The following is a 15,187-nucleotide window of genomic DNA, read 5'->3' as shown; positions in this document are numbered from 1 at the left end:
GAGAACCTCTGCTTTAAAACGACTGTTTGTAAACAAGACATTCCAGTCATTTTACTTCTTTGAGATAAGATCCAGGTTTCCCCTAGAAGAGGGAGAGTATCATTCACACTAGAAGCTCTTGACCTCATACCTCCCCCTTGTCCTGTCCTCCCAGGGAGGTGTCTGGGGACCTAGGGAAGCTGTATGAGATTTGGCTTCAGATCTGAATTCTGTGATGGGCTGTTTTGGGGTGGGGGGAGGTGATGCTATGAGAGAAGCCACTCCTGCAGTTGGCTCTTTGCTCTTCTTTTTGGGGCCCAAGAGTAGCTAGGACTTGGGGGTCGCACTTCCTGCCAAGAACAGGCACGCAGGCTTTCTCTGCTGCCCCCGCATGGCCGGTGGGTGGTATTGCTGATAAAGCCTCTGCCAGAGTGAGGCTGCCCCCTGCTTGATTCCTGAGGTTGCCTCCAGAGCAGGCCAGTCCTCTACCAGCTGGGCTGGTTGTAGCCAGTTCTTCACCCCAGAGCGTGGTCTGACCAGGACTGCCAGATAAATACAGGAGACCAATTAAAGCTGAATTCAGGTAAACAATAAGCAGTGTAAGTATGTCCCAAGTATTGCATTAAAAAACCCACTGCCGTGGAGTCGGATCTGACTCATAGCAACCCCCATTGGGTTTCTGAGGCGAGATCACTACAGAAGTAGATTGCCCAGTCTTCCTCCTGAGGAGTGGCTGGTGGGTTTGAACCACCAGCCTTCTGGTTAGCAGTCACATGCCTTAGGCACTATGCCACCAGAGCTCCTTAAGTACTGCATGGCACATACTTATACTAACAGAACCTCATGGTGTTCACTGATAATGTAAAATTCAAATGTAACAGGAAGTCCTGTAGTCTCATTTGCTATGTGAAGGAACTCGGGTGGCACAGCAGTTAAAGCATTTGGCTGCTAACCAAAAGATTGGCAGTTCCAACCGCCAGCCACTTGACAGGAGAAAGATGAGGCAATCTGCTTCCGTAAAGATAGACAACCTTGGAAACTCTGTGGCGCAGTTCTGCTGTCCTGAAAGGGTCACTATGATTTGGAATCGACATGACGGAAGTGGGTTTGGCTTTTGGTCTTTGATCTGCGACTGGTGGTCAGACAGTGGGATGTGTCCTTCCCCACCCACTGGGCAGTCAGCAGGGCAAGAGAAGGAATTCACAGGAAAGGGAGGTGTGTGGAGACATTGACAAGTGCCAGAGATAGTTAGGGACCAAAAAGTTGCCTCAGGCCTCCTGCGGACTAGCCCCCACTCTGCTCTTGAGGAGCAGGGAGCCCAGCTCGGGACTTGGCCAGGGGTCTCTCAGCTCCATTTTGTGCTTGGCTGGTGACCTTTCACATTTCCTCAGAATGGGGCACCACACCAGAAGCCAGTTGGGGGAGGGTAAGGAAGGGACATGAGAAGGCGGGGCTGTGTCCTCAGTCTCCACAGCTCAGAGGAGGGAGTACGAGTGACAGCACCCCCAGGAGGGGCTGACGTCAGAGGAGGGCCAAAGAGAGAGTGGACATAGCCCAGCGAGTGTGTGTCTGTGTGCATTTTGTGTGGCTTTGCTCCTAGTCCTGTGTGGGCTCTCGCATATCTATGGACGTGTGTGTGTGTGTGTGTGTGTGAGAGAGAGTATATGTGTATGTGTGCACATGCATGTGTGGCTTTGCTCCCAATCCTGTGTGGGCTCTCACATATCTATGGATGTATGTGTGTGAGTGTGTGTCTGTATGTGTACGTGTGTTTGCATACATGTGTGGGTTTGCTCCTACTACCGTGCAAGCTCTCGCATATCTATGTGAGTGTATGTGTGCACATGTGTGTTTTGGGGTGGGGTGGGGAAGGCTTTATTTGCTTTGCCCCTAGACCAGTGCCAGGCCTCACATATCTGTAAGGGGGCGGGGGACTTAGGTGGCCAATTGCTGGAAAGGTGGAGGTGAGAGAACTAGTTTTGCGGCTCTCTTTGCATGGCCGCAGAGGCTGTGTTTGCTTAAAGGTTGGTTCAGGGGCCGGCTGATGGTGCTCACCAGGACGAGGACACAGAGGAGCCCAACCATCTTCCAGCACGGCTGGGGGTGCTTCCTCCTCGGGTATTTGCAGCGGATGTCCACCATCACTGGGAGGACTGAAGAGGACTGAGCGATGACTGGGTGGAGGCTGCCCTGGGAGCAGGGTGCCTCGCGGTGGAGCCACGAGGCCAGAAGTCTTGTGAGCAGTGAGCGGGAGGAGCAGATAAAGAGCCGCGAGCCCCAGTGTCCCCGCTCCTTGGGCACCCCGGGGCCATCCTACTTTGTCAGCCGGCCTGGCTGTGATGGCGTGTGGCATTGGGGATTGTATCATGGCAGCATGGTGAAGGATGGCTCGGGGGGGGATGCAGCACGCAGGGACACTGGTCTGCTCTCAGGCTAGTGGATGAGAACCGGCATTAGTGAGGGGAGCAGTGGTTAGGAGAGAGGACTTTCAATGAAAGGCTGAGGGCAGGGCTCGGGGCTGCCGTGTGGGTGACAGCAGCTGGGCTAGCGATGGGACATGTGGGAGCTCACACTGTTCTCTCCACCCAATAGCCCACCTGCCCCAGGCTGGGTGGCTACAGCCCCACCTGTGGCTCTTGTCGGTCATGTGGTTGGCCCTCTGTGGTGAGGTGGCCTTACTCATTCCCTCCCATAGCAAGACCACACAGCTGTGGGCTGAGAGAAGAATGAAACGAGATTCACACGCATCCTCGTAGGAGCCCCGGGGGCTCAGCGGTTAAGTGCTCAGCTGGTAACCAAAAGGTCTGCAGTTCGAACCCACCAGCAGCTGTGTGGGAGAAAGACGTGGCAGTCTAAACCCATAACGATTTACAGCCTTGGAAACCCTATGGGGTAGTTCAACTCTGTCTTCTAGGGGCGCTTTAAGTCAGAATTGACTCCACAGCAGTGGGTTTGGTTCTGTAAATATTACAGCCTAGGAAACCCTATGGGGCAGTTCTACTCTGTCACATGGGGTCAATAAGACTAGGAATTGGCTCAGTGGCACCCAGCGGCAGCAACATGTGTCTTTGTTGGACTAAGTTCTGAGTTGAAAAGGGCTTTCCTTTCAGTAAGGTAATGAAACTCAAGAGGTGATTGGGAGCAGGGGCAGACCTAACAAAGACCAGAGCAGATAGGAAGTAGGGAGAGCTAGCATCTGACGTCAAGCAGAAACCACCTAAACCTATTGCCAGTTGTCTATTCCGAGTCACAGAGACCCTATACAACAAATTAAAACTGCCCTATAGGGTTTCCAAGGCTGTAATGTTTATGGAAGCAGACCACCACAGCTTTCTCTTATGGAACAACTGGGTAGGTTTGGAGCAACTGTGCGGGTTTGAACCACCAATCTTTGAGTTAGCAGCTGAGCGCTTGATCACTGTACCACCAGGACTCCTTGGAAACTGACCTAGGGACTCAAAAAAACCAAAAGGCCCCCTGAGTCCGTGGGGTAGCGTGAGGAGAGTCAGAGGGCAGGACTGACCATCCGTAGTGGCCCCGTGATGGAGCCTCTGAACTGCCCCCTGGCTCCTCAGCTGCCTCCCTGCTGGTCACGGCCGAGCCTTCCTACTGCAGATGACCAGGACAAAGCAGACCCAGAGGCCCTACAGGTGGTGGTCAGGGCACGAGGGGCTGCCACTTCCCGCAAGCCCCAGAGCTGGCCCTGGGCTCTGCCACAGGGTCCACACACAGGTGCCATGTGAGAGGGCTCCGTGCAGATCCAGCCCAGCTTCTCAAACATCACCGTCCACAAGAATCTGCTGGGACTTCAGACGTCAGCAAATTCTGATTCACTGAGTCAGGGGGTGGGCCCGAGAGCCTTCTCTTCTCAGAAGCTGTCTCGTGATGCTGATGGCCCAGGGTGACAAGGCAGTGGGGCTTACGATGGGGAAGAAAGATGTGAGCGCAGAGAAGATGGAGGAGGGAGGGGCACAGAGAGCCACCTGGAGCCAGGCTGCGGGGGCGGGGCCCAGGTGGTAGAACATGGCGGGGGCGGCCTGTCGCCTCCACTTGTGGGCTGCCCGCACACCCCAGCTGGCTGATGAGGTGGACAGGGAGGCCTCCAGAGCCAGACAGGCCGGAGATGATGAGAATGGAAGTGGACCCCACCTGCTCCTGCCCTCAGTGCCCTGATATGCAGATAACACCCCCACAGGCACCCTGCTTCCAGCACCCAGGGCACAGAGACCAAGCCCTGAGGTCTCTACCCAAGCTCAGTGGGCAGAAGGCTGGCTTGGGTGAATTACATGGGCAGGGAAAGAGGCCACTTGGCCCTGCGACAGCCCCTCATCAGGGGTCTTATCACCCCTCACTACACAGCCAGCACTCACTGAACCCCTTCTGATCCCACACCTGCAGGATCTGGGAGTCCCCGCTTCTCCTGGCTGCCAAGGAAAATGATGTCCAAGTGTTGACCAAACTGATCAAGTACGAGACCTCCGAGCTGCACCAGCGGGGTGAGGGCAGAGCACGCGGGCCAAGACTGTGTGGTGGCAGGACTGCCTGGGGCCTGGGACTGCGTGGGGGCCCGGGACCGTGTGGGGCTGGGGCCCCAGGGGATCTTGGACTGCCTGGGGCCTGGGACTGCGTGGGGCCCATGGGCCGCAGAGAACCCAAGACTGGGTGGTGGCCTGGGGCTGTATGGGGGGGCCAAGATGGCATGGGGGCCGGGGGCACGTGGAGGCAGGACTGCATGGGGAACCAGGACCATGTGAGGGGCCCGGGGCCTTGTAGAACTCAGGACAAGGTGACACCCCAGAGTCACATGGGGGGCCAGGACTGTGAGGGGGTCCTAGCTGCAGGGGATCCAGGGCTTAATGGGGATCAGGAGCCTGTGAAGGCTGTTTCCTCGCCATCCCCTCTCCAGCCCGGGAAGCCACAGCTCTCCCTTCCGTCCCCACCAGGAGCCCTAGGGGAGACGGCGCTGCACGTGGCCGCCCTCTATGACAACCTGGAGGCCTCCCTGCTGCTGATGGAGGCAGCCCCTGAGCTGGTCCGGGAGCCCATGGTGTCGGAGCTGTATGAGGGTGAGGCTAAGGCCCGGGGAGGGAAGGGGCCGGCCGCATACCAGAGAGTGGGCATTTCAAGTCCACCCTGTGTGGGTATTTGGGGAACCCAAGTGGGAGTCCGAGCCCCTCATTCTTTCTTCCCTCCGTCTCCCTCTTCCTGTCAGTTGCGACTCATCATCAGGGCTCCTGACCTGGACATGCCAAGGGGTGGACAGGGGACGAGAAGGGCTTTCAGACCCAAGGCTCCTGGACCTCTGTCCCAGCCGTCCAGTGGGAAGGGCCAGGAGCAGACAGGCCAGGGACTGCACTGGGACCAGACAGGACAAATTCCCTGACCCTCTCTTCCCCAGGCCAGACAGCCCTGCACATTGCCGTGGTGAACCAGAACGTGAACTTGGTGCGAGCCCTGCTCGCCCACGGAGCCAGCGTCTCTGCGAGAGCCACCGGGCTGGCCTTCCGCCGCAGCCCCCACAACCTCATCTACTATGGTGAGACTGGGGGGAGGGTCGGGGCAGAGGGGACGGAAGGGGACGGAGAAGGGGGCTGGGCGGGTGCATCCGCCCTGCTCTCATGCTTTCCGTGAGGGCCCCCTAGCTGAGATGTGCGTGGCGGTCACGGGGGACCTACCTGTTCTCCTACCTGTGGCCTCTGTCCCCCAGGAGAGCACCCGCTGTCCTTTGCTGCCTGCGTGGGCAGTGAGGAGATCGTGAGGCTACTCATTGAGCACGGAGCAGACATCCGCGCCCAGGACACCCTGGGTAAGAGGGGCTGGGGCTGGGCCTGTGGGCGCGGGGCTCACATCTGGCCTGGAGACAGTGGCCACGTGACACCGTGTCCCCCCAGGAAACACCGTGCTGCACATCCTGACCCTCCAGCCCAACAAGACCTTCGCCTGCCAGATGTACAACCTGCTGCTGTCCTACGACGGGCGTGAGGGCGACCCCCTGCAGTCTCTGGACCTCGTGCCCAACCACCAGGGCCTCACCCCCTTCAAGCTGGCCGGGGTGGAGGGCAACACCGTGGTGAGGACGCCCACTTGGGGCTCCCTAGCACCCTCTCCCCACGCTGGCCCTCAGAGCTTCACATGCTCACAGTCCCTGCCTCTTGTGCCCCCCAGCCAGAGCGGGACCCTTTCTCATCTCCACCACTTGGGCCCCATCTCTCCTGCTTTCCTGCCCTGGGATCTTGGGGGCTTGCAGAGTCTAGACCCCAGCCTGGGATCGTCTGTGACGTCCGTGCCCTCTTGCCCTTGAAGCCCTCAGAGCATGTCTCCCGAGCCCTGGGAGGGGGTGGGGGGCAGAAGAGGGATCTGAGGCCGAGTGCACGTGGTCCTTGTGCCCGCCCACAGCTGGGGTCATGGAGGAAGCGGAGTCCATGCCCCCCAGAGAAGCCCCACCCACATGCGGTGACCGCCCCCAGGAAGGTGGCCAGCCCTTCTTGCTCCCCTCCCCCTCCCCCAGATGTTCCAGCACTTGATGCAGCGGCGGAAGCACATTCAGTGGACCTACGGGCCGCTGACCTCCACCCTCTACGACCTCACCGAGATCGACTCCTGGGGCGAGGAGAGGTCCTTGCTGGAGCTCATTGTCACTTCCAAGAAGCGGGAGGTGCAAGCAGTGGCACTGGACAGGGGTCAAGGGCAGGGCTGCCAGGTGGGGGGCACCATGCAGGGTGGCAGGTCTCTGAGGTGCCCTCTCCTCTGTCCCGCAGGCGCGCCAGATTCTGGACCAGACGCCCGTGAAGGAGCTGGTGAGCCTCAAGTGGAAGCGGTACGGGCGGCCGTACTTCTGCGTGCTGGGGGCCATCTACCTGCTCTACATCATCTGCTTCACCATGTGCTGCATCTACCGCCCCCTCAAGCCCAGGACCAGCAACCGCACGGGGCCCCGAGACAACACGCTTCTGCAGCAGAAGCTACTCCAGGTGACGCGCAGGCACCCTCCTGCCTGTACCCTGTCTCCGTCTCCTACCCCAGGCTCAAATGCATGGTCACCAACCCCAGAGCCCACACACACAAACACATTCGCTCAGCCTCTGAGCACAGGCCCGGGAAAAGGCCTACCTGACCGTCCAAGAGCTGGCCTGGGCAGGGAGCCCCAGAGTCCTGCCTGCCTCGTGGGGACCTGTGGGTGCTCTGACCATCCTCCCCCCTCAGGAGGCCTATACGACCCCCAAAGACTATATCCGCCTGATGGGGGAGCTGGTGACCGTCTTCGGGGCTGTGACCATCCTGCTTCTGGAGGTGAGGCGTGGGCAGAATCCGGGTGAGGCCGTCTGCCGGGCACCCACCTGAATTATAGTCCACAAGGGTCTTTGCGTCTCCCTGGCCTCTCCCCAGGTCCCGGACATCTTCAGGATTGGGGTCACTCGCTTCTTTGGACAGACCATCCTTGGGGGGCCGTTCCATATCCTCATGTGAGTCTTCTTCCTGTCCCTGACCCCTTCCGTTGCCAGGCTCTAGTTCCGTTTCCTGGAGCCTTTCTCCAGGAACGAGTATGAGCCCTCTATGTGGTGTCAGGGCTGAATTGGCAGGTGTCAGTCACCTTATTGCTGTAGGCTCCCAGGATAACCCACCCTTCCTCTGCCCCTCCCCAGTGTCACCTACGCCTGCATGGTGCTGGTCACCATGGTCATGCGGCTCACCAACGCCAATGGAGAGGTGGTGCCCATGTCCTTTGCCCTGGTGCTGGGCTGGTGCAACGTCATGTACTTTGCCCGAGGATTCCAGATGCTGGGGCCCTTCACCATCATGATCCAGAAGGTCTGTGCCTTCCCTAACTGTCCCTCATCCTTGTTGCTGTTGTTAAGTGCTGTCCAGTCGGCTCCAACTCATAGCAACCCTACATACAACAGAACAAAGCACTGCCCCGTGCCAGCCTCACAATCCCTGCCATACCTGAGCCCATCACTGCAGCCACTGTGTCAGTCCATCTAGTTGAGGGCCTTCCCCTTTTTCATTGACTCTCCACTTTACCAAGCATGATATCCTTCTCCAGGGAATGGTCCCTTCTGACAACATGACCAAAGTAGGGGAGGTGAAGTCTGGCCATTCTCGCTTCCAAGGAGCATTCTGGCTGCACTTCCTCCAGGACAGATTTGTTAGTTCTTCTGGCAGTCCATGGTACTTTCAGTATTCTTCGCCAACACAACTCAAAAGCATCAACTCTTCTTCCATCTTACCAGTCCTTGGGGCAGGACTTCCTGCTGGAGAAAGGTCCTAGTGCAGGGCTCAGAAACACGTCCTGTAACGGACCACATAGTAACTCGTTCAGGCTTTCTTCTTTCTCTTCCCCTTCTTCTTTCTCCTCCCAACTCTTTCAAAACATAAGAACCGCTCTTTGTTCAAGGGCCATGTCAAAGTGTGCAGGTGGATTTGCCAGCAGGCTCTGGTTTGTCACACCCTGCCACAGAGGGTGGAGTGCTAGACTTGTGAGTTAGACTGTTAGAGGCTGGAAGGGGTGACCGCTCGGGAAATACGTGGTAAGGCTCTCCCTCCTGCCTCTAGATGATCTTTGGAGACTTGATGCGTTTCTGCTGGCTGATGGCTGTGGTCATCCTGGGCTTCGCCTCAGGTAACTAAGCTGTCCAGGTGGGGCTGTGGGAGGGGGAGGCGGAGAACCCACAACGCACAGAGTGCCTCTGGGCAGACACAGGGACGGGCAGGAAGGCGGGCAAAGGGCAGAAGGGGCAGTACAATGCCTGGAGATGGGATGCGGGACCCCAAGGTGAGGGAGATGAGTGCTAGGGCAAGGTGACTCGTGGCATCTTGACGAGCCTCGTGAAAAATAAGGGAACAAAAGAACCTCATAGATGAGCACCGGAGGGCTGAGATGACAGTACTGGTGATGAGGACGAAAAGGGGCCCCCAGAGCTGGTGTGGGAGGGCCATGTGCGCAGCTGCTGTGGTAACCTTCACCCCGTTGCACGGGGCAGCCTTCTATATCCTTTTCCAGACGGAGGACCCCCACGAGCTGGGCCATTTCTACGACTACCCCATGGCTCTGTTCAGCACCTTTGAGCTCTTCCTCACCGTCATCGACGGCCCTGCCAACTACAACGTGGACCTGCCCTTCATGTTCAGCATCACCTACGCCGCCTTTGCCATCATCGCGGCACTGCTCATGCTCAACCTCCTCATCGCCATGATGGGCGACACTCACTGGCGGGTGGCCCACGAGCGGGACGAGCTCTGGAGGGCCCAGGTGAGCCCCCTGGGGCCGGGAGGGCTCCTGCAGGCCAGCCCTCCTACCAAGGAGTGGGCTCAGCTCAGAACGGAGCTGGCCTTCTGTCCCCCATGTTTGCGTGCTTACTGCACAGGTCACAAAATACACAACATATGTGGAAGAACTGGATTACCACCGCTGAGCAGTACTGGAATACATATTCCGTCAAATCGACCCTGACTCACAGCAAGCCCACGGGTGTCAGAGCAGAGCCGGGCACCATAGGGTTTCCAGTGGCTGGTCTATCCGAAGTAGACACCCAGACCCTTCTCCAGTGCGCCTCTAGGGGAACTCGCATCTCCAGCCGTTCAGTTAGCAGTCGAGTGTGTTCACTTGCACAACCCAGAGACTCCAACACTGCAATAGCGGAAATGAACTCCACACTTTCCAACAATTAGCTAAGAAAATGAAAGCTTCAGCTCTCTAGGACAATCAAGGAGAAGCTAATGGACTAAAACAGCATTTGGGAAATTTCATTACAGAATAAAAACATAAGTATCGAGTCTTCTCAACAATATTCAAGTCTGCAAAACCTGACCCAGAAAAATCAGACTTGTTAAAAATGATGCCACAAGAAAGTCCTATTGTAGCAGTAGTCACTCTGTCACACGACCACCACGAGGGCTGAAGATTGCTCAATGAGTAAAACCCTCGTTACCAAATATGCCTAGAAAGTGACTTATCACAGCAAAAGCAAAATGAAATTCTAACAAGTGGAAGCCATTTAACCGTGCGCTGTAGGAAGCCAAGTGACAGCAACTGGCTGATGGAGTCTGCTCATGCGCGTCTTCTCCAGGAGAACCACTTGGTATCTGGAGATTTCTAAACAGAATGCTTATCTTTATAAGGGGCCGAAACGTTTTCTGGCTCAAAATATCCCACATCCGCGAGGACCCCTTTGGCACAGGTTCACCCTCATCCATTTTCCTCGGGCACAAGGTTCATCAACTATGGAAGCCGCCCGGCGTCTAAGCCTGGCTTCCAGCTACTAGGCAAACGCCGTGAGGCCCACCTCGTATCTGCTCTCTCCCGGAGAAGAGGGTCACTGGGCCAGGGGTTGTTACAGTCTCCCGGGAGCCAGGAGCTCTGGTGCCCCTCCCCCCCCACCTGCGTCTCATCTCTCCGCCGGACCCAGCCTCCCTCTGACTTCCCGTTGCCCCCTCCAGGTCGTGGACACCACGGTGATGCTGGAGCGGAAGCTGCCCCGCTGCCTGTGGCCTCGCTCTGGCATCTGTGGCCGCGAGTACGGGCTGGGGGACCGCTGGTACCTGCGGTGAGTGACACGCGGGGCCAGGAGCCTCTGTGCGCCTTGTCCCTCTGCTCAGGCCAGCCCCTGCTCCCAGGGGCCCTGTGCCCACCCACACTGAGCTAGTGCTAAGGATAAGCCAGCAATGCCAAGGAGGCCCCTTTGGGCACCTACTGGTATTGGGGGCCCTGTGCTGACGCCAGCTGCGGAGTCTGGGAGGCTGGGGTGGGCTGGGGACAGGGGCTCAGCCCTGGGGACTGGCTCAAGGCCTCGTGCTCTGCAGGGTGGAAGCCAGGCAGGACCTGAACCGGCAGCGGATGAAGCGGTATGCACAGGCCTTCCAGAGCCCAGTCCCCGATGACCTGGAGGGCGACTCGGGGCAGAAGCTGCACCTGGGCCGCGCCTTCCAGCACCTGCCCCTCCCCACACCCTCCGTGTCTCGGAGCACCTCCCGCAGCAGCACCAACTGGGAGAGGCTGCGGCAGGGGACCTTCCGGAGGGAGCTGCGGGGTGTGGTCAACAGGGGCCTGGAGGAGGACAGGGACAGCTGGGAGTACCAGATCTGACTGCCCGCCTGGACACGGGAGGCCTGCTCGGGTGGGGCCGAGGGCACGGGTGCAGAACAAGCTCCAAGGATGTCACAGCAGGCCTCCAGGGCCCTTGCTTGGGGCAGGAGGGGACCAACCAGGGGCCTGGGTACGCCGAGCACAGCTGGCCTGAGGACAGAGCAGGTCTGCTGCCACCCCCCCTCCCGAGAGGCCAATGCACTGTCGAGCAAAGCACTTTAAGGACAGGTGCACCTGTCGAGCCAGGCCCCACCCCTGCATAAGTGGGAGGAGACCACCCTCCCCAAGGTGCTGCAGCCAGTAGGGGCCCTGCGCTGTGCACGGGTGTGCGAAGGAGACAGGTGCCGTTCTGGGCGAGGCAAAGCCGGGGGGAGTCTTGCCCCTCTGCCTTCCAATAAAGTACCCCCTGCTCTTGCCCACCCCTCGCGAGTCTCTGCATCTCCCACCCTCTGCGCCGCCTTGGAGACCCCCGCTGCCTTTGCAGACTGAGGCTGCCACACTGCCACTTGCAAAATCTCTTCTTTCCCTTTAATGTGGGGGGTCGAGGGCAGGCTGCAGTGTCCGCAGGGCCGGCCTTGATGAGCAGAGGCCTTGGTGAGGGCTGGCCGTCTCTCCATCCTTCCTTGGGCCCGTGTCCAGGGTGGTCCCGGGTGGATGCTGCGTGTACCCACACAGGCTGGGCCTTAGACCTCCACAGCACCTGGTGGCCCCAGGCGCTGTTGCAGAAGCTGAACGTTGTGCAGGAGTTTCTTCTGGTGGCCAGCCAGCGTGACGCCCAAGGCGGGCAGGTCCCTGAGGAAGGAGTCCATCACACCTGTGCCACATGCCCTCCCGGCCAGGGGTGCCCCGCGCTGCTTACTCGAGGCTGAGCTGGGCTATGTCACTGAAGGAGCAGAGCCCCAGCCTGGCGAAGTTGTCCTGGTAGCACTCGAGTCCGATGGCCGAGAGCCAGGCCCGGGGGGAGCCCAGGGACAGGAAGTCCAGAGCCACAGGGTCCAGAAGGGCCTGGGAAGGTCTTGGGGAGGGGGCAGGTGGCAGGTCACGGTCCCCTCACCATCCTAGCCCGCCCTCTCTCCTCGGCTTAAGGTCCCCTCTCCACCCTCGCCAGCTCCCCTCCTTGCTTTTTCTTTTTGTCTGCCTCCACGCCCCCAGTGGCCCCCCATGGCAGACCCACAGCCCTGACCTGTCCCCGGGGCCCCCGACGGCCTGCAGAGTTTCCGGCTTGCGGATCATCTTGTCCAGTGCAGCCACCAGCTGGTCGAAGTGGGGCCGCTCGGCATGGTCCTTGTGCCACGTGTCCAGCATAAGCAGATGCAGCCCAGGAGGACAGCCTGGGGGTGGCGGCAACCGGAACTCCTGCTCTAGTGCCCTTAGGACCTGGGTTCAGAGGAGGACATGGTGACCGGAAGGCAGTGTAAGCGGGAGGAGTGGACTGTCTGGCGGGGGCAGGCAGCGTCATGTGAGAGGGAAGGGCCACAGCAGAGCCAGGAGGGTCCCCAGGGCTCAGAGTGTGAGCGGGGCAGGAGAATGTGCACTCGCAGAGGCGGAGGCCAGAGGGGGGCTCACCTCCTGGTCGGGCATGTCCCAGTAGGGCCGTTCTCCATAGCTCATCACCTCCCACATCAGGACCCCAAAGCTCCAGACGTCACTGGCTGTGCTGTGTTTCGAGTGGGCAATGACTTCGGGGGCTGCCCAACGGAGGATGCAGCCTGGGCCCTGGGGGGAACAGTTCTGGTGACACAGGTGACAGCCACACCCGTGGACTGGGGTGCCATGCAGGCTCCAATTGTGATCCTGTTTAATTTCCTCACAACTCGGGCTGGACGAGACCCGCTCCACCTGCAGACCCGGAGGCTGAGCACAGAGAAACACGACCTCGTCCAAGGTCACGGCTCAAGAGGAGCACATGGCATCTGCCCCTGGAGTTTGTATGCATGACCTCCACGCTAGAGGACTCCCTTTAGTCTTCAAAGCTCTGAGACCCCCGGGCAGGGATTCGCTGCCCCCTCAGCAAATCCTACGGCCTCACCCCACCCGAGGGACCCGGCCCTTGGCATGCCTGTGCCCTCACCTGAGGCGTGTGGCCCAGGCGGGCCACCTTGCACACCAGGTGGCTGTTGACCAGCACGCTGTGGGCACACAGGGCACGGTGCACGAAGGAGAAGCTGGCCAGGTGCTGCAGGGCCGCGGCCACGCCCCTCTGCATGGCCACCAGCTGCAGGCTGCTGAACTGGCCCTCCCGCTGCTGGGGACGGGGCAAGGTCAGTGCAGGTCGGAGGGCGGACACCCACGGACTTGGGGATGGAGGAAGCAGAGCGTGGACGGGAGTGGGGGTGGGGAAGCCGCGCACACAGGGGAGGGGTGCCATGGCGTGCAGGACTCCACCCCTGCCGGCCCGAGCCCCCTCCGGGGCCCAGCCCCCTGACCCTGAGAAAGCTGTCCAGGGGGCCTAGCTCCATAAGCTCTGTCAGCACCATGAGTGGCCGGCTCTGGGTGACGACTCCCTCTAGCCGCAGGATGTTGGGGTGCTGGAACTGGCCCAGCATGGCTGCCCGGCCCAGGAGGGCCGTCTGCAGGTTCTCAGGAGCCCCAGCCCACAGGGCCTGGATGGCCACAGCCTGCTCCCGCCGGCCCCGTGGCTGCAGCCGGCCCCGACGCACATCTCCAAAGGAGCCTAGAGAACAGGGGTGGTAGAAGGGTGGCTGGGGGGCCCCGTTGGCTCATGGGCTCCCACCTTGCTAGAGGCCTGAAGTACCTGTTCCAATGACCTCCTCAAGCTTGATGTATGCAGGGTCCACCTCCCGGGCAAGCTCTCGGACAGCCTGGCAGGGGTCCTCGTATGCAGAGGGGTCGATGTAATACTTCACCCCAAGCCCTGTTGGGTGGGGGCGCAGTGTGAGGGGGTGACAGGGACACGGGACAGGCCTGCCATACACAGACAGGGCCAGCCAAGGGCCCTCCTCAGCCCACGAGAGCGGCTGGTCCCACCCCCACCTGGGCCGCTGTGCTGCTGTAGGCGCTCTGTGTAGCCGGTCTCCCGCTGCTTCCTGAGGACAGAACAGAGTTCTAATGACACTCCCATCTCCCTGCTGCCCCGCAGGTGGCCCCCGCCCCACTGTGGAGGAGCAGCGCTGGGGAAGGAGCCGGAATGGCAGAGGGCTTGGGTGGGGGGGTCCTGCCGTGGGCTTCGGGCTGTGCAGGGAGCGGACACGATGGTGGGTTAGCGGCAGGGGCCTCACCTCCTGAAGACAAGAGCCAGCACGGAGATGGCCCCCAGCAGGAGGAAAGCCAAGGCCCCCAGGATGGAGCCTACCACCAAGGAGAGCCTCTCAGGAAGCTGGGTGGACAGCTCGCCTGAGGAGAGAGTCAACCGAGTTCCAGGTGGACCACACACACACACACACACACACACACACAGAGAGTCACAGGTGCTTGGGCCTCACAGATAAACACAGGGTCACAGGTGAACTGGCCCTCACACACACACATGCACACTCACACACACACACACACACGGTCACAGGTGGATCACGGGTGAGACGGGCGCCTCACACACACACAGACACACACACGGTCACAGGTGAGTGGGCCTCACAGATACAAACAGGGTCACAGGTGAGCTGGCCCTCACACACACACACATGCACACACACACGCGGTCACAGGTGGATCACAGGTGAGACAGGCCCCTCACACACACACAGACACACACACGGTCACAGGTGAGTGGGCCTCACAGATACACACGGGGTCACAGGTGAGCTGGCCCTCACACACACACACATACACACACACAGAGTTACAGGTGCTTGGGCCTCACAGATAAACACAGGGTCACAGGTGAACTGGCCCTCACACACACACATGCACACTCACACACACACACACGGTCACAGGTGGATCACAGGTGAGACGGGCGCCTCACACACACACAGACACACACACACGGTCACAGGTGAGTGGACCTCACAGATACACACGGGTCACAGGTGAGCTGGCCCTCACACACACACATGCACGCACACACACCCACACGTGGTCACAGGTGGATCACAGGTGAGACAGGCCCCTCACACACACACAGACACACACACGGTCACAGGTGAGTGGGCCTCACAGATACAC

General features: G+C 59.7%; 2 protein-coding genes across 2 annotated transcripts in view; one reads left to right on the top strand and one right to left on the bottom strand.

Moving 5' to 3' along the window:
• The window catches only part of TRPV6 (transient receptor potential cation channel subfamily V member 6), a 33,789-nt gene extending 22,727 nt beyond the window's left edge, over positions 1–11,062 (top strand). The window contains exons 4-17 of the mRNA XM_007956598.1: positions 4,378–4,475; positions 4,923–5,045; positions 5,378–5,515; positions 5,687–5,785; positions 5,871–6,049; positions 6,488–6,634; positions 6,738–6,950; positions 7,183–7,269; positions 7,366–7,442; positions 7,623–7,788; positions 8,533–8,599; positions 8,961–9,229; positions 10,417–10,523; positions 10,780–11,062. Of these exons, the coding sequence (XP_007954789.1) occupies positions 4,378–4,475; positions 4,923–5,045; positions 5,378–5,515; positions 5,687–5,785; positions 5,871–6,049; positions 6,488–6,634; positions 6,738–6,950; positions 7,183–7,269; positions 7,366–7,442; positions 7,623–7,788; positions 8,533–8,599; positions 8,961–9,229; positions 10,417–10,523; positions 10,780–11,062 (2,053 nt within the window). The remainder of the gene's footprint in view (positions 1–4,377; positions 4,476–4,922; positions 5,046–5,377; positions 5,516–5,686; positions 5,786–5,870; positions 6,050–6,487; positions 6,635–6,737; positions 6,951–7,182; positions 7,270–7,365; positions 7,443–7,622; positions 7,789–8,532; positions 8,600–8,960; positions 9,230–10,416; positions 10,524–10,779) is intronic.
• Positions 11,063–11,745: 683 nt separating this feature from the next.
• EPHB6 (EPH receptor B6) overlaps positions 11,746–15,187 on the bottom strand; it is an 8,002-nt gene continuing 4,560 nt past the window's right edge. The window contains exons 8-16 of the mRNA XM_007956582.1: positions 14,302–14,416; positions 14,057–14,109; positions 13,818–13,937; positions 13,489–13,736; positions 13,134–13,307; positions 12,629–12,778; positions 12,246–12,439; positions 11,922–12,077; positions 11,746–11,854 (exon numbers count right to left, since the gene is read on the bottom strand). Of these exons, the coding sequence (XP_007954773.1) occupies positions 11,746–11,854; positions 11,922–12,077; positions 12,246–12,439; positions 12,629–12,778; positions 13,134–13,307; positions 13,489–13,736; positions 13,818–13,937; positions 14,057–14,109; positions 14,302–14,416 (1,319 nt within the window). The remainder of the gene's footprint in view (positions 11,855–11,921; positions 12,078–12,245; positions 12,440–12,628; positions 12,779–13,133; positions 13,308–13,488; positions 13,737–13,817; positions 13,938–14,056; positions 14,110–14,301; positions 14,417–15,187) is intronic.

This window comes from Orycteropus afer, unplaced genomic scaffold, assembly GCF_000298275.1.
Source record: "Orycteropus afer afer isolate SDZICR_OR568_19922 unplaced genomic scaffold, OryAfe1.0 scaffold00638, whole genome shotgun sequence".
Classification (NCBI taxonomy): domain Eukaryota; kingdom Metazoa; phylum Chordata; class Mammalia; order Tubulidentata; family Orycteropodidae; genus Orycteropus; species Orycteropus afer.
Note: the sequence above shows the minus strand (reverse complement) of the source record. Positions and strands in the feature narration are given on the sequence as shown.